Raw genomic sequence first — 26,210 nt, 5'->3', positions numbered from 1 at the left:
TTACACTCCAATGCAAAAGAGTAATTTTTTTGTTAGTTATGTTATAAAAAATTATATATGCTAACTTGAGTAATATTTTTTACATCAAATGTATATCCAGCGACAATAATATATGTTGATTAATTAAGTAAAAAAATATTATTTTTCACAGTAAATATAAATTAGATCGACCCGTTTACATATGAGATAATTACAAAGGAAGCATATAAAAATTATTGAATTTTTCATGAGCTCAAATAGATTTGAAGGGAAAAAATGTAATATAATATAAGAGAATGAATTCAAATATTCCAGCACCCAGTGTGAAAATTTAAATCTGTCGTTTCAAATTTTTTTATTCCAAATATATGTAGTGTATCTCTCCGCAAAATATAAAATTGTATTGATTTTTATGTTATATTCTAGTATTAATTATTTTGAACCCACAAGATATGTTTCAGTACAATATTTTTTTATTTCACATTGTAATATATGGTTCGGTACCTTGAAAGAAAAATTGAGAAGATGACAATAAAAATATAGAGATAAATGTTGAACAATATGTTTTTAAGAAGATATTACTTCTCTCTTGGTTTTTTCAGCATATGACGATTTTCTTTCAAGATACATCAACTTTTACTTGTAATTACAACACAATAAATCACAAGTTCGATAACAAAAAATGCAAGTGCATGCTTGATTCAAGTCTGAAAAGTGTATCCAAAATTTGTTTGATCTTCTCTATTTAATGTTGTTTTATGAAGGGACATGATATTGCATCACATGGGGTGTCTCTTGGACTAAGAGAAATGAAGGAATCATCAAAAGATACCATTCGATTGAAATAGTGTATGAAAACTCGATATATGCACACAACTGTTCATTAAATAGCATGTGTGCATCTTCATTGCCTAACTTCAGGCAGAGCACCAAGTGTTGTGGCGGCCATAGAAGTTTGCACCAGCGCGGACCTGCTGTCTATAAATTTTCATGCAGCTCCTATGCGCATTCGGAGCTCAGGTTTCCCCGGGTGCTATCGTTTCATGTTTTCCTTCAACTTCATTGTTTAATTTTCATTCATTAAACCTAAAATTGCAACACACGTACTATATATCATGAATTAAAATTCTAAAATGCAAATACGTTGGTGGTTGTTGCTGTAGCTATCAAGTATCAACTACCTGTGACAACTATAACATACCCAAATATTTTTACCGTCAACACGCCTCTTGACTCATGATATAGTGACATAAATCTCTCTCAATAAATAGAGACGTATTCAAATTCACTTTAAAACATAATCTCAACCCTTTTATGATAATATATACATACTTACTCGACAACTGGTATGAGATTAAATACCCAACATAATCTTCTATTAAAATAGATAATTTCTACTCGATTAATGCTAACTTTATATTTTTCAATTTCGTATCGTATATTAGTCCAAAAAAATCTCTTTAAAAAACAGTTATCTCATAAAACGCGCTAATTTATGTACCATTTTTATTTTATTTTTCTCGAAAAGGAAAATTTTCACAGTTAAATGATTTCCAAGCTGAAATTTGTGTCAAAACGCATCAGATTTGGGAATAATTAATTAAATATAAAATTTGCCTCTACCTATTTTTATTATATGATCTTATTTTTATCCCTCAACCTGTGCCTACAAATCAGTACATTTGTTTATTCATCTGATACGTCTCTCATCAGTCAATGATTAAAAGTCAAAGTATAGAATGATATTAATGATATAATAACGATGATAATAAAATAAACAATATATGGAGAGAGTCAACGCAATTAACGGTGTTGATTTATTTTGTCGGCTCAGATTGCTTGAATGTATATCAAGCTCATAAAAATAATAAATAAATAAAACAAACACACACACATACACACACAAAATACAGTATGGATTCCACATGCTATGTTCATTTTCTATTATACAAATGTTACATCATTTTCTTTAGACCAGTAAGTGATATATTTGTTACTTCTTTCCAATGGCAAAAACTTGTGAGAGATGGTCTCATGGGGCGTATTTTGTGAGACATATCTTTTATTTGGGTTATCTATGAAAAAATATTAATTTTCATGCTAAGAGTATTACTTTTTATTGTGAATATCAATAGAGTTGACCCGTATCATGCACAAGATAAAGATTCGTGAGGCCGTCTCACAAAAGACCTACTTTTTTTCAATGTAAGTATAGATAGCATAACCAACTGAAGAAATAAATGAAGATTTGATTCCCCTAAGTAAAGATATAACTATTAATTTGGTCAAATCTAAATAAAAATATTTATCAAGTCCCTAAATATATCAAAATGCCTAACATGCATACATGATTGATATTATCATTATTATTATTAAAGAAAAAATGGATTCCAGAAGAAGGATATATCTTTACAGGTTCCTTGGGATCGATAGATTTGATTCTGACAATTCATTTGAGATTTATATATAAGATTGATTTTGCAATGGTACAAATCCATATACACAGTTGCTTAAATAATAATGGCAATGATCCAAATCCAAACATTTTTTTCTAAAAACGTAACGTAAATCAAATGTTCCTTTATTTATTTGACATTTCAGTGGATTAATGTGTATATTGACATATTTATTTGGTCCTTGAATAATTGATATTTCCTTACGTCCTGTGAAATCTCTCTCTTTTCGAGCTTTAATTATATTGTTTGCTCAAAAATCATGAATTTGAAGTTGTATTTGGATCGATGGATTTTAAAAATATCATAATATATTTTTGTAATTTTAGAGAAATAATATCATAAACTTCAAATTCATCGTTGCGTGTTTATATAGTATTTTATGTTAATTATAATGATTTTCAAATTCACTCAATAATGGAGACAATTTAATACAATTCCAAATTTATCAAACTGTCTTAACGCAACCTAAATCGACACTCTCATCAGAACATAGAGATTCACTTTATAGTTAGCGGAAGAAGGTTTTGATTGAAAATTTGTCAACTATATATCTTAACCGATTTTTTTTAACAAAATTGCTAGTTTAGTTTTGCGGATAAATCTTTAACCATAATATAATAATAAATTACCGTTGGATATTATATGATCATAAAATATTAAAGTTCACAAATATCACCGTGGAAATTTCCCTTAATTCCAAGATTATATATATATATTATATGTATACTCACTAAAATAATGAAGTCATATATCGTGGTCGGTGTGTTTTGATCTTGTGTCGATTTAGTTGGGTTTCTGCAGGACAAAATCAGAATCACTCATGTTACTTGCGCATTAATCATTAGCTCTAAACAAGATTCCATAGTATGGAATAATATTATATATCTATATATATATATAGACACACACATATAATTTTTCCATATAAGAAAGCAATAAGTATTTAACAAAGAAGATCCGAAATGAATTGAAAAATAACTTCACATAAATATTTAGTAATCCCAAAATTTTGTCAAAACCATTTTGATAGTGAAAATTTATTTTATTTTTTTGTTTTGATTTTTAAATATTTGTCACAAAAATATATTTATAATGATGACAATGAGCAGGTCCCCGTCCCACAATTCATTGGACCATGTTTAGACCAGCCTCAAATGGGGCGGGTTTAATGCGGGATCCTACCCATTATCATCATCACGATCAAAATTGTAAAAACAAAAAAAAAAAAATTAACATGCCAAATTTGTAAACAAAATAAGTTAAAAAGTATATATTAATATAATTTTTAATTTGAAAATCTAAAATTCGCCGGCCTCTTCCACTACGAGCCTCACGAGTTTGTTCTGTGTCACATTGAGAGGTTAAAAAGAGTAATGAAGATTTAGTACCTCGAAATATTTTAGTCAATTTATTAAAGAATAAAAATATATATAGCATCAAAGAAGAATTCATTATTAACATGTATGATGGGTAAATGGTAATATTAAAACCTCATTAAATATGTTTAGTATTTAACTAAATGATATAACTTTTTTTATACATATAAACCAAATCGTGCTTATTTCACACACACGCACACATACATGTATATGCATCTTCTTCTTTTTTTAAAAAAAAATAAAATAATAATAATAATAATAATAATAATAATAATTGAAATAAAGAATGGAATTGCAATAAAAGAAGTCTTCAATTAAATTGTTGATGGGTTCATCCTATGATCTACACCCATGTTGCTGACGAACGGTGTGATTTTCTCCGCATAATTTAGGTTAGAGCGTAGACAAATATTGTCTAGGGTGTCTGCATGTGTGTAAAGATTTGAATTTGCTTTCCTTTTCTCACATACCTATCCGTTAATAAATTTGTTTATTATATTATATTTTATTATAATCATGGAAAAATTCAAATAATTTCTCATTGGATTAATTACCCCGTTATTCGTTGAGAAAAGGAGAGGAAATTCACTCGATGCAATGAATTCCACTTGCACATAATATACTCATTGGTGTATATCAAGCATATAAGGTGTATATCAAGCATATAATATTCAAGACCCTTTCTATTTTATTTATTTATTTTATAATTTTTTACAATATTAGACGACTTCAAATTAAGTTTTTAAATGTAATTTTCATTTCTTAAGAATATGTCAGCTATTTAGTCATATGTTCGTCCGATGTAACTTTGGAAAACATTGTAATTTTATTTTTTAAGAATATGTCAGCTATTGAGGAGTTTGGTCACCATACAATGATTATCATTAAATATGATTCAATGAGTGTGAACTTACATATACATATACATATATACACACACATATATATATACACATACACACACACACACACACACCTATATGTGTATATGATTCATTGAATGATCCCGCAAAATTTAGGAAATTAATTTTATAACAGTATAATATAGTCCTTTGACCTCCATATGTGATATTATATATATTGTTTAAAATAATTATATTTCGGTGATCATCTGCATTTAGTCCATAAGTATTTCATTAGGTGTAATGTTGATCGACGCAACGAAGATACGTTGAGTATAGAAAAGGGTGTGTAACTAGTTAACTGATTTCCAAAGGCAGAGGGACATTTGGGAAATAGTTTTGTAATTGTTATTCTAAAGTGCTCAACATGATATAAAAAAACTATGAATCCGAGTCTAACTTAAGTAAGTTCGAACTATTCTTGAAGCCGAAATTATTTTGAATAATTTGTGAGTTGTTTGCAAGTTTTAATATGTTATTAATATAATATAATTATACATGATAAATATATTTTGATCATTGATGAGACCAAATTCAAGCATAAAATATGAACAATTTCGAGTTTCAGATCAAACTCTCGAGCTCAAATTCGAACTTTAAAACTTTGGTGATATTTAGATCCACCCTAGCGATGAACATGGAACGATTATATAGACTTTTTTTAAAAAAAAAATTATACGATGGAAGGGGAAAAAATTCTAAATAATGTCCGAGTTTTCTGTACCGAGTCTCGATATTGAACAATTGTTCAATTCAATTCAATTCAATTCAATTCAATAAATATGTTTAGTTCAAGTGTTAAACAAATACTATTGAGGCCTTAAAGCCCAGTAATAATTCGATTAAATGAGTCGCCCTCACACATGGGACATTATTACGACAAGGTATATTTTCTAAATCCGTTAATTAATTTATTAATATTACATTTGATTCGTGGATTTCGAATAAATTGGGATAATCCATTTGAAAATATTTTTTTAAAGTAAAAAATTTATTTAAAAAAGCATGCATTTTCACGAAGCAAGATCCGGCCAGGTACACGCCGGTGACTTCACAAACTACACACTGCTATTTTATAATTATGTTGAATATTTTGGTCAAAGCTTTATATAGTGATTATTTAAAATTCCTTTTCGTTGACTTTTTAAATAATTAATTACATGAATTTCATACTTTATTAATTAATATTAATTGTTGCAATGTCTATCCTTTAATCCGTAAGTCAAAACTATTATTTAAAAAATATAATAGAATGTCGTTAAACATGACGCCAAATACTCAGATTTAGTATTATAAAATTATCAATCTATTAATTAGTTCATTAATCGAAAGATTATTGAATTGTTTATAGAGCCATAAATAAAATATTTTTTTAATTAATATAAAATGTAAAACAAAGAAGTGGATAGACCGTATTTTATTTACAAAAAATATGTCTTGAGAATAACACCACGTGTCAGCATCATGTGGGTTGAAAGTTAATTAAAGACTTTTTTTCCTTTATTACCTATAACTTCGGTTTATATGTATTATTTATATTAATTAACATTTAATTTTGTTTTTCTAAATTAACATAAAATAATTGGCACGCATCGATTGCGGAGAAGTGACATGCTCTTCTAGCCACTCTTTCAAATTAGATATTATTAATCTATTGATAATTTATCTTATTTATTTTTTTACTTGTTTATATTATTTATTCATATAATATTATTTATCTATATTAATCCATCATTAATTATTTAACTTACACCAATCAAATTATTGATTTTGCATTACAATATTATCCTTAATCAAAAAATAAAAGTATTAATATTTTATTAATTATTAAAAGAATAAAATGGTAATTTATCTTCTTATTTCAAATTTAATCAGTCAAAACCAAACAAATTATTATTTATTAATCAAACCAAATATTGTATTAACTTTAATTTTTGTTTTCTTATTATATTATACTAATTTATCTTCACTCTTTAACTTCAAACAATGCCTTATATAGTCTACCGTTTGCTCTGTGTTTTAAAATAATTTATTTTTAAAAAAAATTTATTTTTCCAAATTCCCATTTCGAGATTGTTTTGAAGAAATATTTTTATGTGTGTAAAACGTTAGATGTATTGAAATTAATTTTCTCATTAGGGGATGAGAATGCATACTCACTAGTGAACTCTCTTGCGTTATAAATTTATAATGATGCATGCAATATTTAAAATATTTTTATAACTAATAATTTATAAGTACCATACATTTCACTTCCATTTTAATTTTTTTTAAAATTTAATTGGTGCCATATTTAGTCGCAGAGAAATTAATAATTAACAATGATAATTATTGCCATGATGATTCTCCCAAAAGGCCAACTGTAATGGTGGAAAATTTCAAAGTCTTGGCCTAAGGTTTTTATTTCACTTAAAGAACAATAATACATATACTAATTCTTGCAAAGGTGGTCAACACATTTAATTCAAAAATTGAGCATTTTTAATATTAATTAATATATTCTTCCCTTTGAATCCATTTTAATAAGTTGATGTTTAAATGAAATAAGTTGATGTTTAAATGAAATTCAACAAATAAAAATAGCACTATGATTATGCATAAACATATTCCTTTTAATATATGTAATAATAATAATTAACTGGGTGTGTGTGTGTTTATATATATATATATATATATATGAAATGAGTCAAAGTAACTATAAAAATATATAAAAATTATTGCAACGGCCAGTCGTGTACCTTTGACATACTATTCACTAAACAATGTTTATTAGGTGTAATTCTTGCAAAGTGGCATGATCTAATTAGTCGAGCGAAAAATTAATGCTCCGTAATTATTGTTTAAACAAAATCCAGCTGCCCAAAACAAGATAAAATTATATGTAGTTTGTGTTGCATATGTTCTACGTTTATCCGGGTTTGCGTCAAATGAATGCCAAATAGATTTAAAAACTGATAAAATGTGCAATTTGTGTTACCTAAAAAATTATGGGAATTAAATGCAATTGATATGGCGGCATTTGGTAGAATTAATACATTGGGAAGAAACATCGCAAATGGGAAGCTTCCAAATTTATGCCACAAATCAGAGAAGAGTAATAATATAGGTCTCTTGTGACGGTCTCACAAATTTTTATCTGTGAGACGGTTCAATCCTACCAATATTCACAATAAAAAATAATATTTTTTTATGGATGACCTAAATAAGACATCTGTATCACAAAATACGACCCGTGAGACCGTCTCACACAAGTTTTGCCAATAATATATGTGCATAACAATACAAGGACTTGACTCATATTATAGGATTAGGAAATGAGTAAGTCTATTGTGTGACGGTCTCATGTATCTGTAATTGTGAGATTAGTTGATCTGATCCACAACTATCATGAATAAAAAAAATAATTTTTTTTATATAATAACTTGACTTAATCAATCTGTTACAAAAAATAATAATAATAAAAATAAAAAATTATTGCACAAAAATCAAATGAATATTTCCTCTACCAGGAAACAATGTGCCCTTATGTTATGACATTAAGGCTACGTTTGATTTGGAGGATAAAATAATGAAATGATTAAGATAGAAATGATAAAAAGAATGATTGAAGTAAATAATGATAAAATAATATTATGTTTGGTATGATTGTTAAGAATAAGATAAATAATAATCTTTTAATGAATTAACAAAATTGCCCTTTCAGTTTTGTGGCGGCGGTGGTCGGCGGCAGTCGGAGGCGACGGTGGTCGGCCGGCCGGAAGCGGCGGCGGCGACAACGACTGCGGTCTGGCTATCGCCCGGCGGTCGGTCGAGAGGAGGAGGAGGAGGCGATCGGTCGGCGGCGGCGGTCGGTCGGCGGTGGGGGTGGTCGTCCGGCGGTCGGTGGAGGGAAGTGGTTGTGAGTTTGGATTTAGGAGAAGGGTAAAATTGGAAAAATAAGATGGATTAAGAGTGAGATAAATAATCCTAGGGGGTGAGTAGTGATTATTTTATCACAACTAATATAACCTAATCATTCATAGGAGGGATTGACTTGGTTAAATAAAAAACGTTCCAAACGTGTGATTACGTGGGTTAAAAAAAATAAACATACCTAATCACCCAAACCAAACGCTGTGTAAATGAAGAAACCTACGATTTGTACGATAGATATCTTCTTTAATTACGTGTCATTTCACATTAATGTAACCACGTAAAAATTTTAATTTCAGTTAAAAAATATAAAGAAGCTGGCGATGTCGTGCGTTTAAAATCGAGATTAGGACGATAACTTTGTTTATCATCAAGTAATCATACCGTAACCCTCAATATGCGAGCACATTAATTTATTTGTTACAAATTCTTTATTTTATAAAGTCAAAGGGGAAGTAATAATTTGATGTAAAAAATTAAGAGTCAACGTAATTAATGTGTTACTCGACGCATATTTAATTGCGGGTGATCGTGTATGTGTTGTACAAGAACAAATTATTGTTCTTGTAAATTATTTTTTAACATTGTAACCTAATTCCATCGAAACTGGAGTTGACTTTGTAAATTATTTTTTAATATCAAACCCAATAATTAATCTCGCAGCGTTGACATTTTTTCCTAATTGCGTCAAGTCTGGGCGATAATATAGATCAATCAAATTTTAAAACGAGGTTCAAGGTACATATAACCTCAGCAAGAATGCTTCTGTTGTGGGGCGTGTTGTGTTATATATATACTAGTGTCCCTTGACACGCGATGCGTTAATACACGTTAATTTTTTGTGTTATTTTTAGATTAGAAACTAATTTACTAAATTAATTTTTTTATGATATTTTTATTAAATAAAAATAATATTTGTGTGTATGTGTTTGTAAATGCAAAATTTTGACCTTAACGAGTTTTGACATCGTGTCGCCGTCCTTTCTATTACGGCAACGGATACGTGGAAACTAAAATAATATGACACTTAAATGAACTAATAAATACAAAGCGTTGACATTAACATTAACATTGGAGATGGGGGGGAAATATTGCTGCAATATAAATAGGCCAGCACGCAAAGTTCTTAAGCACCAAATTAAGCATTCTTAGTACTGCTAATTAATTAACTGCAAGAACAGCAGGAAATCTTAAGCATTAGATATATATATATTATAGAAACTTTTCCATGGCGATACCTGTAATTGATTTCTCAAAACTCAATGGAGACGAGAGACCCAAAACCCTGGCTCAAATTGGCCATTGCTGCGAAGACTGGGGATTCTTTCAGGTACTTTTATTTCTTCAAGCTAGCTAGCTTTACGTTAAGAAGTACTAATTAATTACTTGCACTTATGAACAGTTGATCAACCATGGAATCTGTGAGGATCTCCTGGAGAGGGTGAAGAAGGTTGCTTCAGAATGCTACAAGTTTGAAAGAGAGCCAGGCTTCAAGAATTCGAAACCGGTGAACCTGCTGAAGGAATTGGTTGAGAAGAAAAGTGATGAAAATTTAGTAGAAAATGTTGATTGGGAGGATGTGTTCTTGCTCTCAGATTGTAATCATGATGAATGGCCTTCAAAAACACCTGGTTTCAAGTAAGTTATAATTGATCATAAGCTATAGATCCTTGGAATACTCAAATAATTTTTTAAGATTCGAGTTAATAATTTTAAATATATTACTATTAACAGGGAAACCATGAAGGAATACCGAGCTGAACTGAAGAAACTGGCGATCAAAGTGATGGAAGCAATGGACGAGAACTTAGGCCTGCCAAAAGGGTACATCAACAAGGCGTTCAACGGTGGAAAAGAAGAAGAAGAGAACTCGGCCTTTTTCGGGACAAAGGTGAGCCACTACCCACCATGCCCACGCCCAGATAAGGTCAACGGCCTCCGAGCTCACACAGATGCTGGAGGCGTGATCTTACTCTTCCAAGACGACGTAGTGAACGGCCTTCAAATCCTGAAAGACGGGGTTTGGATTGATGTGCAGCCGATCAAAAATGCCATAGTGATCAACACAGGCGATCAGATTGAAGTGTTGAGCAATGGCAAGTACAAGAGTGTCTGGCATCGGGTTTTGGCGTTACCGGAGGGGAACAGGAGATCGATTGCCTCGTTTTATAACCCATCTTTTAATGCCACCATCGAGCCCGCGGAGGAACTGGTACTTGCACAGAATAAGCTACAGATGGAGAATTCGGCCAAGTATCCCAAGTTCATGTTCGGGGACTATATGTCTGTTTATGCTGAACAAAAGTTTTTGCCTAAGGAGCCAAGGTTCCAAGCTGTGAAAGCAATCTAAGGAGGACTTGACCAAATGCAATCAAATGTACTCATAAATTACTTGTAGTGCTTTTTTCTCGTTCTTGATTATTTGTTGTGTGAAATTCACTGATAAAGCTGTCTTTTAAACTTATTGGGTTTTTGTGTATCTTCTTCTTTTTTCCCTGTTATTGATCAGGAGTTGGTGGATTCAGTGATGTAATTGTCATTACAGTAAAACGCTTTATTGAAAGAATGAGCTTTCTAGGCCATATATTGCTAGCCTTGTTCTTTGGTTTCATGATGCCATGGTACTCTATGGTTTTAAAGATGGTACTCGATCGTGGATTCATATAAGATATGACAATTTTCAAAACAAATATTGATATAAAAAATAATTAATGGAATATATTCATCATGACAAGAATAAAGTTCGTGATTTTGCTTAAATCTGCATGTGAGCCTCCTCCTTAAGGGACAAGAAATTGTTTTTACAATGCAATTTCTAAACATCATAAAGCTTATTTTAAATTTGCTCATTGCCATGCAACATGCATATATCTTAATTGGTTTTGTGTATTGGTAAATATACGCGCATATACATTGTCAGTGCTGGGATATATTTCTTCTTCTTTTTAATATTGAAGGCTAGTTCCTTGTACGGTTCAAAAGCGAAGGGCTGCTACTTCACAGCCCGAAGTCCCCAACTTCCGTCCATTGGATGCTAATTCAGATTACTGTTTGGGTTAGTCTACGTCGTTTTCCAAACATCTCTTTGAGATTTTAATTTTACACTTCGAATAATGTCTTACTTTTAATCTTGGTGTACTTTGCTCAGTATGATATTCTAAGTTTTTTCCCCGATGGAGCTGTCGTGGAAGATTTCTCTGGCTGGTGACATGAACTGTAGTGATTAGATGCTAATATCTGGCAGTGTATAGGCTTGGTGTTAATAAGATGTTTACTCCTGGTGTATGGAAGTTGGTGTCAATCAGGGGCAGAATTAGGAACGTAATCGAGGGCTTGATGTTTGATTGAGCTTATTTTGGAATTTGGGGTTGGATTGGAAATATTAATTACCTTTAAAGGTTGAATATTTCCTGTAATATGATGACTGTGGAGCTAATGTTAACCAGTTTCTTACATCTTGAAGTAAATAAATGTGGTTTCCTTCAACCGTCCTTTGAAAAATATATATACGTAAATGTAATACAAGATATCTATTCACTACCAAAAAAAAAAAGCTGTTACGGTCAAAACCGTTGCTAAAACCGTAGTTAAACGAGCGGTTTTTTGTAGTGATTCATTATTCGAACTTAAATTTTACAGTGAGAATGGAAGCTGTTTCATTCCACATTCAGACGTCTATGGAAATTCATTTCTTAATCCAACAACCTTTCATGAGGAATGTCAGTAATGCTTATGTCCTAATTTTCTTAGTGCACCCAATATGCAAAATGTAATCATTTGTATGATCAGCAACAATCTGATAGTTAATGGTCAACTTATAGTCTCCCTCTTTTGTGGTAAGCTATTATTAGCTTATAGCAATTATCTTGGACCTAACTCAATCCCAAAAGCTAGCTCAAGGGGAGAGGATTGTTCAAGCCCATATATAACTCCCAGATTATTTATCCAACCGGCGTCGGACAATTAACAATCTGGCTATCACTGCTAGCTCTGTTTGTCATTGTTTGTATCATAATCATAATGAATCTTTATATCTCGTTGAGCTATGTACAGACTACAGATTCATCTAGACGCCGACAAATTTTAAACGACTTGAGTCATGGATCACGATAGCATCAACCTTACCCTACCAGTGGAGCAGTCTCCTTTTCTTCTTCCTACTTCTTCAGAAAATCATTCTCACGGCCACCAAAGAAGCAGAAAGAAACAAAAGATTTTAGCTCTAGAAACCGAAACCCACTTGCAAATTCGAACTCTACAACCTGGTTCATTCCAAAAATTTCTTTCTTATACACAAAGGCATCCTGTTTCCCGCACTGCCGGCAAGTGGCAAGACAAGAACTGCAGAAAATCAGGTAAAGCATTTGGTCATCGCGAGCGGACTTACACTAATCATGATACATCCAAAAATAATATCGTTCTTGTATCGTATAATATTTTTGGTGTTGACAATGCGGCAAAGCCCAAAATTGTACAGGGATGTATCTCCAAAATATATGGATTGGGAATTTCGGAAAAACCTTCTGTATCAGGAAGTCACAGATTACCAACCAAGTATCTTGTGTTTTCAGGAGGAGGGTCACTTTGATGATCTGAATGATTTTTTGGGAAAAATGGCTTCAAAGGTGTACACAAGACTCGTACAGGTGAAGCATGTGATGGATGTGCCATATTTTGGAAAGCCGAGCAATTTACCCTGTTGCATGAAGAGAGCATAGATTTCCAGAGCTTTGGACTCCGTAATAATGTTGCACAATTTTGTGTTTTAAAGATGAATCAAATCTTGCCTGGTGGTGATGATATTACAGTATCTCCGAGTGATGCGGCATCTCCAAGCTTAGTGATAGGAAACATACACGTCCTCTACAATCCTAAACGTGGAGATATCAAACTGGGGCAGATGCAAATTTTTCTTCAGAAGGCCTATAAAATGTCACAAGAATGGGGTTGCATATCAGTTGTGATTGCTGGGGACCTGAATAGTTTGCCCCAGAGTGCAATGTATCAGTTTCTGGCTTCATCAGAGTTGCATACCCAACAACACGATCGGAGAAAGATATCTGGCCAAATATGACCATCTGAACATGCAGAATCCCCATTTTGGAGATGGACCGGTGAAGAATTAATGCTGGCTACTGGTTCAAGAAACAGTTACCTAAGGCATCCGTTAAAGCTCTTCAGTGCTTATGCTAAGATTCGTGGAAGTTTCAAGTACAGGAATAAAGTTGGAGAACCTCTGGCGACATCGTACCATTCCATGTTCACTGGAACGGTTGACTACATATGGCATACTTTAGACCTTGTTCATGTTAGAGTTCTGGAAACTTTGCCTACGCACAGGTTAAAGAAAACTGGAGGTCTTCCAAGTAAGAAATGGGGTAGTGACCATCTTGCACTTGTATGTGAACTTGCTTTTGTTAATGATATTAATTAGCTTCGGCTAAAAGGCAACATATTTATTGCAAGATCCGGTGTTCCGTGAGGATACAATGGATACCAAATTTGGTCCCTTGGTCGTTTTGATTCTTATAACAAACATATTGATTCAGGAGAGAATTCGTAGGTACTACATTTATCTTCTGACGCTTGTAGAGGTTTTATAGTTGCGCGGTTTCGGGTAAAAGGTGTGTTAGAGGACCTGCTTGTTCAAATCACCCTTTTCTCCTATTATTATTATTTGTTCTAGTATTTCGGCTCATACTTCGAAGGTAATGGATATATAAGTTACCATGCATTCCTTCGAGTGGACGGACTTTTAAACTATAAAAACATATTTAATGGCAATTGAGTTCAAATTCAAATTTATATTGCATATGAATTTCTGTACACAATCTTGGAAAGCTAGTGGAATACAAAATATCTTTGTTATTCGAATCTAATCATCGGAAACCGCTAGAGCTTGGCAAAGCTCGTGATCCCTCATTTGTAGACATGCTATTATTTAACGATGTTTCAAATGAATGGTGGCTAAGAGGCAATGGTCGTTCGGGCAGTCGTGGGATGTCGATATCACCTTCAAGCATCTTCAGAGCATCAGCAATTGTAGGTCTAAGTGACACCATTACATGAGCACTGAGAATTCCTACGAGCACAAATCTCTCCATGACTCCCTTTGGCCCATCATTTATTATTGATGCATGAAATATATCTTCAACTTTTTCAGATTTCAGAAGCGCCCAAGCCCAATCAGTGATCAAAATTTTCGAAGGCTCGGATGCATCTAGCACCCTTCTCCCACTCATAATTTCAAGAATCAAAATTCCAAAACTGTAAACGTCGCTTTTCTCTGTTAATTGTCCATAAAGGGCGTATTCTGGTGCTAGATATCCATATGTGCCTGCAACCCTTGTGGTAAGATGAGATTGGCCCTCTGTGCTCTGCTTAGCTAAACCAAAATCTGCAACTCTTGCTTTCATATCTGAGTCAAGAAGGATGTTTGTAGCCTTTATATCCCGATGATAAATCGCAGGTTTGATACCATAATGCAAGTAGGCTAGCCCTTTTGCAACGTCTAGAATTATGTTCTTACGCTGGGGCCATGATAGTGGCTTCCTTCCACTACTGAAAAGGTGCTCATCCAAGCTTCCATTTGACATGAAATCACAAACCAGATATCTTCTTTTACCTTTAAATGGATCACTTGTAACACAAAAACCCTTTAAAGCCAGAAGATTTCTGTGTCTTATCATGCTTATTATCTCTGCCTCATTAGCGAATTCATCATCCGCTTTAGAATCCATGTCAAGAATTTGCTTGATAGCAACTTCCGTGCCATCGGAAACCGTTCCTTTATACACAATTCCGTATCCACCCTGCCCTATCATATTCTTTTGCGAGAACCCATTGGTGGCATGTTCCAACTCTGTTACATGAAACCATTTAGCACCTGTATTGGGTACCCTAGATTTGACTGAACTTACATATTTTTCATGCACAATATGTTGTCTTTTTCTCTTTTCCCAGTTTCTGTAAATAAAAAATAGAATCACTGCAAAGCAGAATCCTACAAACCCTCCTACAAAGCCGAAGACGAGTTTTCGGTTCGTATTATTCCATTTTTTACCAGTTTTTGATGCGTATAAGGGGATGCCAAATATGCAAGAAGCTATTCTTGGATCCTCAGGTCCAAAATCGTTGACAATAGCGGCAGCATACAATATAGTGAAGAAGAAGCATTTTGTGGAATTGGGTTGCAAAGAAACCAGGTAAGAATTCACCTCCAATCCTGCATCTAGGCACAAACCGCACCTTGTCAATCCTGTCAAGTCTCCGTTACAGGACGATTCAAGCGGGCTTGATCTACGTACTTTTTGGGTCCAGTCCTGAGTTGTTATAATGCCCGCACAACTGGTGGATGGCCTATTGACAAATTCACCCGTGTCATTGAAGCACGAAGCGAACAGAGAGGTCGAAACCGATACAGATGCGAGACTTTCTTCAAAGTTGGCAATGCAAGAAGATGAAGTATTCACATCAGGGAGATAAAACGTGGAGGTTTGTTTAAGGTATTGAGCAAGCCCCATGCCGAAAACGCTAAGCAGAGTTTGACAGCAACTGGATTGAGCTGGTTCATGACAGAGGGAACTGTCCCATGGGAAGGTTTGCACATAGGTAAAATCAATTGGACACGAAGAATTAACTGCAGAATTTGTGTTAACGTTGATGAAGAATAGGAGGAAAGGGAAAAGAATCCGGAATTTGCCCATCTCTTGTTCTGTAATGTCCTCCCAGTTATAGTTTTAATCAGTTGTTTATAAAAGGTTTTGATGTAGAAAATTAAGTCATTATCAATTTTGGCTGCTGGGATCATATTCAAGTTTGGGACTGCAGAGTTAACGTTTGAATTTTTTACGATGGTCAAAGTTCGGCAGCACAAGTGTTTTGAATCTTCAGATCTATTACTTCAATTCCTTTATTCTTCCGTTCAAATAATTTTACCTCTTGCTCGCTCAACACATGAAATATGTACTCGATGTATAAATCATAGTCACATATTAAACCATGATATATAGATGGAGTATGATAATTAATCCCTCAACACACATAAAAAGACTGAAAATTATAACCTTTTGTCCATTTAAAATTTTACATCCTGTGTTATCATTTCTTTTTATCGCATCCCTGTGGTGTATTTGACGCTTGATTCTTCTTGTATCTCACAATTGTCAATTTCAAAATCTATTGAGACTGATAAATGGTGGGTAAGTTAACAATTATTTAATCCATTTAAACTATATTTGATAATTTAGGTAATCAATTCATATTATATAATAGTGAAAGATGTACACTTGGTATCTACGTTATAATTGTTTTTAAGTTGATCGAATAATACTAAATAATTAACACAAAATTATTTTCATTAGAACATAGACGTAATATCATAGTCACCATTTAATTAGCGTCACTTCAAGATTATGATAAAAACAATTAAAATTAAAAAAAAAACAAATTAATACATTAAAACTAAAACAATGAATCGATCGATCTTTAGATTAAGAATGACAAATATTTTAGTAAAAAAACCAAAAAAATCCAACCCCCATACATGGTAGTATGGAAAAGTCTAAAATGATATTATTAATCAACAAAAACTTGTGTGAGATGGTTTCACTGGTCGTATTTTGTGATATGAATCTCTTATTTGAGTCATTCATGAAAAAATATTATTTTTTATGCTAAGAGTATTATTTTTTATTCTGAATATCGGTAGGGTTGACACGTCTGATAAAAATTCGTGATACCATCTCATAAAAGATCTACTCTGGTTGATCACCGAATAAATAGTTTAAAATTTTTTATTATGAATAACATTTAAAATTCTATAGAAAAAGCCGCAATTGCTTGTGAGAAGAAAGCATCTTGGAACCACATAGAGCCCACCGACACGCGTTGCAGCAGAGGATCTAGGCATCCAACGCTTTCTCCATTCATTCATTCATCTCTCTCTTCCTGATTAAAATTTGCCCACCATTGCTCCTCACCATTCTAATAACACGCCCATTATCATACAAATTCATAGGCTATATCAAAATCATATATTTCTGTGAATTTTTACCTGTTTTCCGATCGAAATAATGGATGATTTCGGAGTATTGGTGCAAAGCATTGGATTCAAAGCTCATGGAAAATCAGCTCCCGTGGCGAAATCGAATATTAAACTTAATTCTCATTTCAGCGGCTGTGGCAGCAACAGAACTTCATCGTTTAATGATTCCTCTTCCTTGCCCGTTGATGAGCTTGACGGGATTTTTAGATCGAATGTTAACATCCATAAATCTGGCCAACCACAGAATTACTTTGGGGACGAGGATATGTTTGGTGGGACCGTTTCTGGGTCTGGTCAATACGGTACAATAGATTTGGAATCCATGTTTAATAGCTCAAATTTTGGGAATAGTGACGGAGGTTTTCATTCAAGGAATTCAGTAGGTTTTGATGTTTTCGATGATTTCCCAGGAGCAAATACAAAGAAAAGCGATCCTGTTGGGAATTTTGGGGTGAATTCTATTGGGAAGTCTGAAGAGATGGGGTCTGGATTTGACGATTTGATACAAGGATTTGGGGAGCTAATTCGTCAAAAATGGGTATGCGTTGATTCATTTATTTTGATATGTAACATATATTGTAGCTGTTAAATCGCATGTCATTTCTTTCCAATTATTGATCTCTGGAGGTTCATATTAAATTGAAGAAATCGTGACGCTAATTCCTGATATGACCCAGTAAATTGTTTTTAGTGTCGCAAGCTTAATAAGACGTGTAATGGTAATTTGTGAATTTATAAAAACATTTTGGTGCCGTTTACTTGATTCTTGCAATTGCACCTTATGAACATTAGACTTGGGGTTAATTACTTTAATATGACAGCAAGCAGAATTGAAATATTAACTAGGTTGACTGATGTATGATTTCTCCTTTGTAAGAATAAATTAAAAGTCTTGAAGGTTCTTAACAATTGTATGCTGTTTTTTTCCTGGTGGCTGTTGTTATGTCACGCTTTTAGAAATTTCACCATACTTCTTCAAGGATGTTCACTTTGGTTGTATTTTGGCTCTGCATCTGGACAGAAAAAAAAGACACGATATTAAAAGGAAATTAAGGCAACCGAAAAGAAATTGGGTTGGCTAACTTTCGCTTGGCAGGGATATACTTGTGTGATGGCCAATTCAGTTTGCGGTTGTAAATTGCTGGTTAGGAGTAGGGCCTGTAAACGAATCGAACCAAATTTTAAGAAATTTTCAGTATTCGAGCTCGAGCTCGAATCCGAATAAACATATTCGAAGCTCGATTCGAAACTCGAACTTTTATTATTTTCGATTCGAACTCAATTCGGACTGAGGCTCGAGTTCGAATTCGATTCGAACTTTTCTAAATACTAAATCGAATAATTCGAATCACTACTAGAAATGGTGGTTTGTTTCATTGCTCAATTGTTATTCAAAAATATTAAAATGTATCACCTATCTACACCAAAAAACAAGTATAACAAACCATTAAATATTAGTCCTCCTTGATTTCATTACACTTTTGAATCATCAATTTACAATTTTTCATCAAACAAAATATGTATCAAATTTCCAGTTAAGCCACTTCATCCAAACTTGAAAATCCTTCCTCAAATACCTGCATACAATAAAATTCGTATGTTTTGTTTATTTGCATAAATATAGTAAACATGATAGAAAAAAAAAAAGATAATGTATATAATTATTTACCTTCCAAAAGTTAAATATCAACACTATTTAACTATCAAACTTCAGCAAAATAGTTCAAAAGTCCATTCTTTTCTTAAATACCTGCATTCAGAAAATTCACATGTTAAATTTATTTATAAAAAACAGAAAAAAAAAAAAAACAAGATAGTACACATAATTGTTTACCTCCCAAAATTTAAAGATCAACACTCTTCAACTATCAAAAGACTATTATCAAGCAACATATAAGCTTGAACAATTTGAACTCCAACAAAATAATTAAATCATATTCAACTCCTCAAATCCTACAATAACAAATTATATTTATAATGCATTTTCACTATTTGATGAAAATGTGAATACAGAATAATAATAAGATAGTTAATATGATCTCTTACCTTTCAAAACAGAAACATTTTAAACTACTTATATATCAAAAGTCTACCCTCCCAGCATAATCAACTTATCAAGCAGTTACCATCCTGCATTTAAATAAAATAGTTACAGATTTTTTGCACGAGAAAAGCAAAGAAAATATACCAAAATGTGAGAGTAGCAACTAGCCAACATAATTAGTTATCTTCACATGTGAAATATACATACCATTAATGAGTTCAATCGACTGGTAACTCAATTGACTTGTGCTGTTTTTCAGCCTGCAATCAATAAAAATAAAACTTATGTAACAATGTACAAACTCGCTTAGAATTAGAAAAAAAAATACCTTCATCTTTCTCGCCACTCCATATCGCTTTCGACACCAATCTCCTCCACACATCAACATTTCCACAGTAGCAGGAGCTAAAGAAGCACGATACTTGTCAATAACACAACTCCCTGCACTAAATGTGGCCTCTGAAGCAACTGTGGTGATAGGCACAGCTAAAATATCTCTGGCCATGGAAGATAATATCGGAAATTTGTACACATTCAACTTCCACCAACTCAAAGCATCAAACTCTTCTTTTGGATCAAATCGATGACATCCTTCCTCCAAGTAAACATCCAACTCAGATTTTTCTGGTTGCACAGTTTCCATCTCTTTCAAGTCCCCATTCCCTTGCACACTTTATAACAGTATCGGATATTTGAGGGCCACAACGAGGAGGGGGGATATTAGCAAAACTAAGAACACGTTTGTTCAGTTTCCAATTCGAGTCAATCCAGTGTCCTGTGATTACCATATACTCGATTTTCTGATTCTTTGATTTCCACAAGTTTGTAGTCAAGCTAATATTTCTCACCGTCTTCAACACATTACACAACATTTTTTTCTCCATCTCATAGATCATGAAACAATTTTTTTTCGCAGTGGCTCAGGATACCCCAATCCACTCGAGCATTCCACGTCTACAAAATATGTTAAATCCTTCTTCTTCCAATATTGAAAAAGGGTGATCATGCATAAGAATCCATGTCCTTGCTGCCTCTTTCATAAGTTCCATGCTGAATTTTCCATCATGGAATGGAGGTAAAGATGTTGGATTTATACCAATAGGAGCAAAAACAAGTTGTTGTTTCATTTTATCTTCAAGCTTCTTCTTAGCCTCCAAATATTTACAACAATGGGATACATGACGTTTCAGATGTGTTGTCGTACCTGATTTAATTTTTGCTAAATACATCCAGCAATGTTTACACTGATATTTATCATCACCATTTGAATCAACCACTTCAGTCATTTCTAACCATACACCGGACCTCTTCTGCCTTTTAGGTTTATGGAACATTTTATCTTCTTCTTCCACGAGTAAATTTGCAGCATCCTCATTATTAATGGTTTGTTCAACTATCTCATCAGAACTTACAACTGGACTCATTGAATTTGCAATCGAACAAGCTGTTGCCATATTCAATAACTCAATAATCCATATCTTGTACAGACAATATTTTGAAATATCAAAAAAATTCGTATCTCTTGTTAAATAATACTAGCATTTACGGGGTTCTACAAACTTGAACTCAAAATAAAATTACCTCCAAAGATGATGCACAATAGAGTTGTGGAAGCTTGATATATTTCACCAAATACCACAAACACAAAGAGGATGGAGAAAAAGACGAAGATCCATGGTTAAAAATGCAGTATTTAAACAAAAAAAACTAAAATAAAACCACAATGAGGAAGTGTATACCTTAATCGATGATGAAGCAACTGAGATATGAGATGAAGCAACTGATATTACAGAAAAGTCGAGAACTATCAGCGAAGATCTTGAATCTTGCAGAGAAGAAATATGAGCAGCGGCCGATTTGAAATGGTGAGAGAAAGATGAGAGAAACAAATTGTTAGGGTTTTGACTTTTGAACAAACGTTGATACTTGGATATTTGGAGTGTTGGAAGTTGGACTAAGTCTTGGAAGTTGGACCTCAATACATATATATATATATATATATATATATATAATGCTTAATAATGCTTAATAATATTTTATATATTTTTTAAATATAATAAGGTTCGCGAACAGTTCGCGAACGATCGAACAATATATTTTTAGCTCGAATTCGATTCGAAAAATATTCGAACATTTTCGAGTTCGGCTCGAATTCGAACCAAATATTATTCGAACCGGCTCGAAAAGTTCGTGAACGTGTTCAGTTCGTTTACACCCCTAGTTAGGAGTCAACATACACACACACACACACACGTATATATATTATATATGTATGTATATCTATTACTACTATAAATATATGAGTTGAATTGTGAATTTACATATATGCCCTTATCTTCATTAAATAATATTCATTAATACATGTCACTTTTGTTGTTTTGTTTTTATCTATTAATTAATGGAATTTGCCCTTATCTTCATTAAATAATATTCATTAATACATGTCACTTTTGTTGTTTTGATTTTATCTATTAATTAATGGAATCTAAAATAAATTGAATAAAAATAAAAAAATTGTTTGTTTTTTCCAAGATATTAATGACTTCTAAAATAAATTGAAAAAAAAATGAAATTTAGTTACCATTTTTTAGTATGAATTTTTATTACCATTTTTAGAGTGGCATTTAAATTTATCTTCCATTTTTTGGAACGACATTTGCACTGCATTTTTAAAAAGATATCTTTAATCATTTTATATTTATAAATATATGAGTTGAATTGTGAATTTACATCTATGCCCTTATCTTCATTAAATGATATTCATTAATATAATTCACTTTTGTTGTTTTGTTTTTATCTATTAATTAATGGAATGTTTTCATCTATTAATTAATGGAATCTAAAATAAATTGAATAAAAATAAAATTTTGCATCTATTTTTAATGATGAAATTTGCAACCCATTTTTTTAAAAACTTATATATATAATGAAATTCAAAATTATAAAATTAATAAATATATGTTTTTGTTTGTTTTTTCCTAGCTATTAATGACTTCTAAAATAAATTGAAAAAAATGAAATTTAGCTATCATTTTTTTGAATAAAAATTTTATTTACCATTTTTTAGAGTGACATTTAAATTTATCTTCCATTTTTTGGAACGACATTTGCACTCCATTTAAAAAAATATCTTTAATAATTTTAAATAATACTAATAATCCATTTTTTTTAAAAAAAAAATTATATTTTTAATGAAATTCAAAATTATAAAATTAATAAATATATTTTTTTGTTTGTTTTTTCCTAGCTATTAAAGACTTCTAAAATAAATGGAAAAAAAATGAAATTTAGCTACCATTTTTTAGAATAAAAATTTTATTTACCATTTTTTAAAGTGACGTTTAAATTTATCTTCCATTTTTTGGAACGACATTTGCACTCCATTTAAAAAAAAATATCTTTAATAATTTTAAATAATACTAATAATCCATTTTTAAAAAAAAAAAACGTATATCTTTAATGAAATTCAAAATGATAACAATAATAAATATATATATTTTGTATGTTTTTTCCTAGCTACTATTATTATTATTACGACCATAAATAAATGACATTAAATTGTGAATTTGCGTCTATGTCCTTATCTTCATAAAATAATATTCATTAACACATGTCACTTTATTTGTTTTTTCATCTATTGATTAATGAAATCTAAATTAAATTGAAGAAAAATAAAATTTAGCCTCCATTTTTTGCGATGAAATTTTCACTCCATTTTAAAAAAAAAACTTATATCTTTAATGAAATTCACAATGATAACAATAATAAATATATGTTTTTTTAGCCATTAATGACTTCTAAAATAAATTGAAAAAAATGAATTTTAGTTATCGTTTTTTAGAATGAAAAATTTAACTATCATTTTTTAGAATGAAATTTAAATTTTACATTCCATTTTTTGGAATGAAATTTGCAGTCAATTTTTATATATATATACATATATATATCTTTAATAAAATTTAAAATAATAGTAATAATAAATACATTTTTTGGTTTGTTCTCACATCTATTAGTGAATTCTAAAATAAACTGAAGAAAAATAAATTTCAGTCACCACGTGTTAGAATGAAATTTACACTCTTATGTATTTTTTTTACAAAAAAAACTATATCTTTAATGAAATTTAAAATAAATAAAATAATAATGAAATTTACGTTCCATTTTTTTAAAAATGAACTATATTCTTATTTTAAAAATAATTATTTTTGTTTTATTTATCTCTGTTTTTTTTTATTTGTGAACTCTATCTTTATTTTTTAGGATGTCTTTTGTTTGATTTCAATTTTTTCATTAATTAATAAATTTTAAAATAAGTAAAATAAAAATGAAGTTTACGTTTTTTTTCAAAATTTTATAGTTATCCAATTTTTGAGTAAGTCTTCTATAAGACGGTATCAAGTAGATATATCTCTAAGACGAGTCGACATTTTTTTATTAATTAATGTTAATACATTTTAAAATAAATCGAAGAAAAATGAAGTTTATACTATTGCTCAAAAGTTTATAGTTATCCAATTTTTGAGTAGGTCTTCTGTGAGACGATTTCATTGATATATATATATATCCTAATATGGGTCGACCCAATCATTTTCAGAGTGAAAAACAATATTTTTTCATGATTCGGGTCAGATATGAAACATGTTTCAACAAAATTGACCCACGAAACACTTTCATATGAGTTTATGTGACAATTTTATTTTTAACTTGAGTAAATTAACATCCATGAATAACGTAAATTGTGTGAATTTACATGTATGTCCTTATTTTTGTTAAATAGTATTAATAAATACATGTTTTTTTTTGTTTTTCAGGTATTGATGAACTTTACAATAAATTAAAGAAAACTGAAATTTTATTTTGGAATAAGATTTACTGTCTATTTTTTTAAAAAAAATTATATCTTTAATGAAATTTAAAATAAGCGACACAATGTCAGCAGTACGCACGAGAACTTCCTAAGAGTTCATCCATCTCAGTACTACTCTCAATCGTGCACGCTTAACCCAACAAAACTAATTAACAATGGAAGATTAATATTTTAGTTCAAATATTTCTTAATCTTCAGGTCAAATGTTATATTTGTGATCCAACACAAGACTTTTATTTCTTATAATTGTAATATACCGTGTAAAGCTATATACAAAGCTAATTGTGAACATAATGAGAATTGCACTGACGTGGGTGTCAATGGGTCAAACCGTAAAACTTTATGCATAACAAGCCCAAATAATTATTTGGTGCCATGAGAAAACAATTCAAAGAATGAAAATGAGCTTAAATTGATTTTATGTGTAATAATTACTCTTATATACATCAAAGTGATAGCAAATGAGGAATAAGAATGAATTCAAATCCTTTTTATGTGAAACAAATTATTCTTACATATATAATTACTTAAAAAATGATTTATAAGATTTTAAAATTTTACTTATGTTTTTTAAATATTTTTTTTGCTCGAAAAATAAAAGTTTTTAAAATATTACAATTATCTTCATGTTTTATGCCCTGTCAAATTACTTTCGATGAATACTTGTAGCTACTTTTTCAATGACGCGATTTATGTACAGATCATTATAATTTCAAAATATATCATGAGATATTCATAAATTACGGTTTTTGTATGTTCCATACGTGCAACGCACGTACATGTATTCTAGTATATATATATACGCGTGAAAGCCATTTGTATTGTACAATTTTTCATTCATTCTTCATAGTGGAGTCTTTTCTATTAACTTGTCAAATAATGCGCGCTAGGAAGAGAAACATATATATGGGTATATATTAATCCATATTGAATCTTCATAGTGGAAAATTTCATGCTGTTGGCTGCCGTGGAGTAGGTCTCACCGACTGAACCACGTAAAACTTTGAGTGTTCATTTCTTATGATTGTTCTCAAGTTCACACACGATCACTGGTGTATATCTGATATACTGCTCAAACTTCATGCACTGAAGCACACTGTAAAAGGGACAAAGAAACTTGAAGCTAATGTGAGGTTCTTGCTCTGTTTTACACTACACCTTTTGTGTTCTTTATTTTGTCTTCAAATTTTTGGTTCCAACATGGTAAAAATGGTACTATCTATCTGTACATTCATGCAGTGAACATCCAAAGGCGGAACTTTCTTCAGAGTTAAATGGCCATTCTTCTAAATCAAGATTGACTCTAGAAGATGATCCTTTTCTAGTCTTTGAATAACCTGTATCTCAGGCAGATGCCTCATGGCCATCCGCTAGCCCCTCAGAACAAGGAAAATGAAATGTTTATTCTTCATTGGATGACCTTGATGAGTTTGCTGCCGGTTGGCCCCAAAATGATCCTAGAACTAATGACAGAAGGACCAAAACTGAAAGACCGAGGGCTGGCACTGCTTCAAATGCTTTTCAAAATGTTGATGTTCTAGATGCAATTTTTAGTGGTGGCAAACGACAAGACCATGCTGCTAGACCAACTTCTACTATGGTTGAATAATTTGATTTCACTAATT

General features: G+C 31.5%; 4 protein-coding genes and 1 pseudogene across 11 annotated transcripts; 3 read left to right on the top strand and 2 right to left on the bottom strand.

Moving 5' to 3' along the window:
• The first annotated feature begins 9,746 nt into the window (after positions 1-9,746).
• On the top strand, positions 9,747-11,210 carry LOC142545885 (1-aminocyclopropane-1-carboxylate oxidase 5-like). Its single transcript, XM_075653304.1, has 3 exons — positions 9,747-9,958; positions 10,031-10,266; positions 10,363-11,210. Exons 1-3 carry the CDS (start codon positions 9,857-9,859, stop codon positions 10,976-10,978), a joined length of 954 nt encoding a protein of 317 aa, XP_075509419.1. The 5' UTR covers positions 9,747-9,856; the 3' UTR covers positions 10,979-11,210.
• A 1,484-nt stretch (positions 11,211-12,694) lies between these two features.
• On the top strand, positions 12,695-14,332 carry LOC142545884 (carbon catabolite repressor protein 4 homolog 5-like; annotated as a pseudogene).
• Positions 14,333-14,390: 58 nt separating this feature from the next.
• LOC142545882 (putative receptor-like protein kinase At1g11050) lies at positions 14,391-16,408 on the bottom strand. The gene has a single exon (XM_075653301.1). The coding sequence runs from the start codon at positions 16,332-16,334 to the stop codon at positions 14,508-14,510; it is 1,827 nt and encodes a 608-aa protein (XP_075509416.1). The 5' UTR covers positions 16,335-16,408; the 3' UTR covers positions 14,391-14,507.
• Positions 16,409-17,485: 1,077 nt separating this feature from the next.
• On the top strand, positions 17,486-26,181 carry LOC142545887 (uncharacterized). Of its 2 annotated transcripts, XR_012820378.1 has the most exons (3): positions 17,486-18,212; positions 18,696-18,818; positions 25,825-26,181. XR_012820378.1 is itself a non-coding variant. In XM_075653306.1 (2 exons), the coding sequence occupies exons 1-2, from the start codon at positions 17,703-17,705 to the stop codon at positions 25,825-25,827; spliced, it is 513 nt and encodes a 170-aa protein (XP_075509421.1). In that variant the 5' UTR covers positions 17,486-17,702; the 3' UTR covers positions 25,828-26,181. The 2 variants fall into 2 exon arrangements, 1 of the variants encoding a protein (XP_075509421.1); XM_075653306.1 differs by lacking the exon at positions 18,696-18,818.
• On the bottom strand, positions 19,094-21,683 carry LOC142545890 (zinc finger BED domain-containing protein RICESLEEPER 2-like). Of its 7 annotated transcripts, none has more exons than XR_012820385.1 (7): positions 21,300-21,683; positions 20,923-21,162; positions 20,047-20,768; positions 19,926-19,978; positions 19,509-19,804; positions 19,344-19,424; positions 19,094-19,251 (listed from the first exon to the last, which is right to left on the bottom strand). XR_012820385.1 is itself a non-coding variant. In XM_075653309.1 (5 exons), exons 2-3 carry the CDS (start codon positions 20,359-20,361, stop codon positions 19,937-19,939), a joined length of 357 nt encoding a protein of 118 aa, XP_075509424.1. In that variant the 5' UTR covers positions 20,362-21,162; positions 21,300-21,682; the 3' UTR covers positions 19,094-19,253; positions 19,771-19,804; positions 19,926-19,936. The 7 variants fall into 7 exon arrangements, 1 of the variants encoding a protein (XP_075509424.1); XR_012820381.1 differs by having other exon boundaries at positions 19,509-19,627; positions 19,721-19,804; positions 20,047-21,162; positions 21,300-21,682; XR_012820382.1 differs by having other exon boundaries at positions 19,509-19,629; positions 19,771-19,804; positions 20,047-21,162; positions 21,300-21,682.
• Positions 26,182-26,210: the final 29 nt, after the last annotated feature.

This window comes from Primulina tabacum, chromosome 5, assembly GCF_025594145.1.
Source record: "Primulina tabacum isolate GXHZ01 chromosome 5, ASM2559414v2, whole genome shotgun sequence".
In the NCBI taxonomy this organism is placed as follows: Eukaryota; Viridiplantae; Streptophyta; class Magnoliopsida; order Lamiales; family Gesneriaceae; genus Primulina; species Primulina tabacum.
The sequence above is the reverse complement of the archived record's forward strand: the minus strand, read 5'-3'. Positions and strand labels throughout refer to the sequence as shown.

Bases quoted from the DNA above. Each gene is read 5' to 3' on its own strand.
- LOC142545885 (XM_075653304.1), top strand. From the start codon at position 9,857: ATGGCGATACCTGTAATTGATTTCTCAAAACTCAATGGAGACGAGAGA. The intron at 9,959-10,030 runs GTACTTTTATTT...ACTTATGAACAG, and splicing joins AAGACTGGGGATTCTTTCAG to TTGATCAACCATGGAATCTG. The intron at 10,267-10,362 runs GTAAGTTATAAT...TACTATTAACAG, and splicing joins TCAAAAACACCTGGTTTCAA to GGAAACCATGAAGGAATACC.
- LOC142545882 (XM_075653301.1), bottom strand. From the start codon at position 16,334: ATGGGCAAATTCCGGATTCTTTTCCCTTTCCTCCTATTCTTCATCAAC.
- LOC142545887 (XM_075653306.1), top strand. From the start codon at position 17,703: ATGGATGATTTCGGAGTATTGGTGCAAAGCATTGGATTCAAAGCTCAT.
- LOC142545890 (XM_075653309.1), bottom strand. From the start codon at position 20,361: ATGGAAACTGTGCAACCAGAAAAATCTGAGTTGGATGTTTACTTGGAG. The intron at 19,979-20,046 runs GTATTTTTTTTT...TATTGATTGCAG, and splicing joins GAGTGGCGAGAAAGATGAAG to GCTGAAAAACAGCACAAGTC.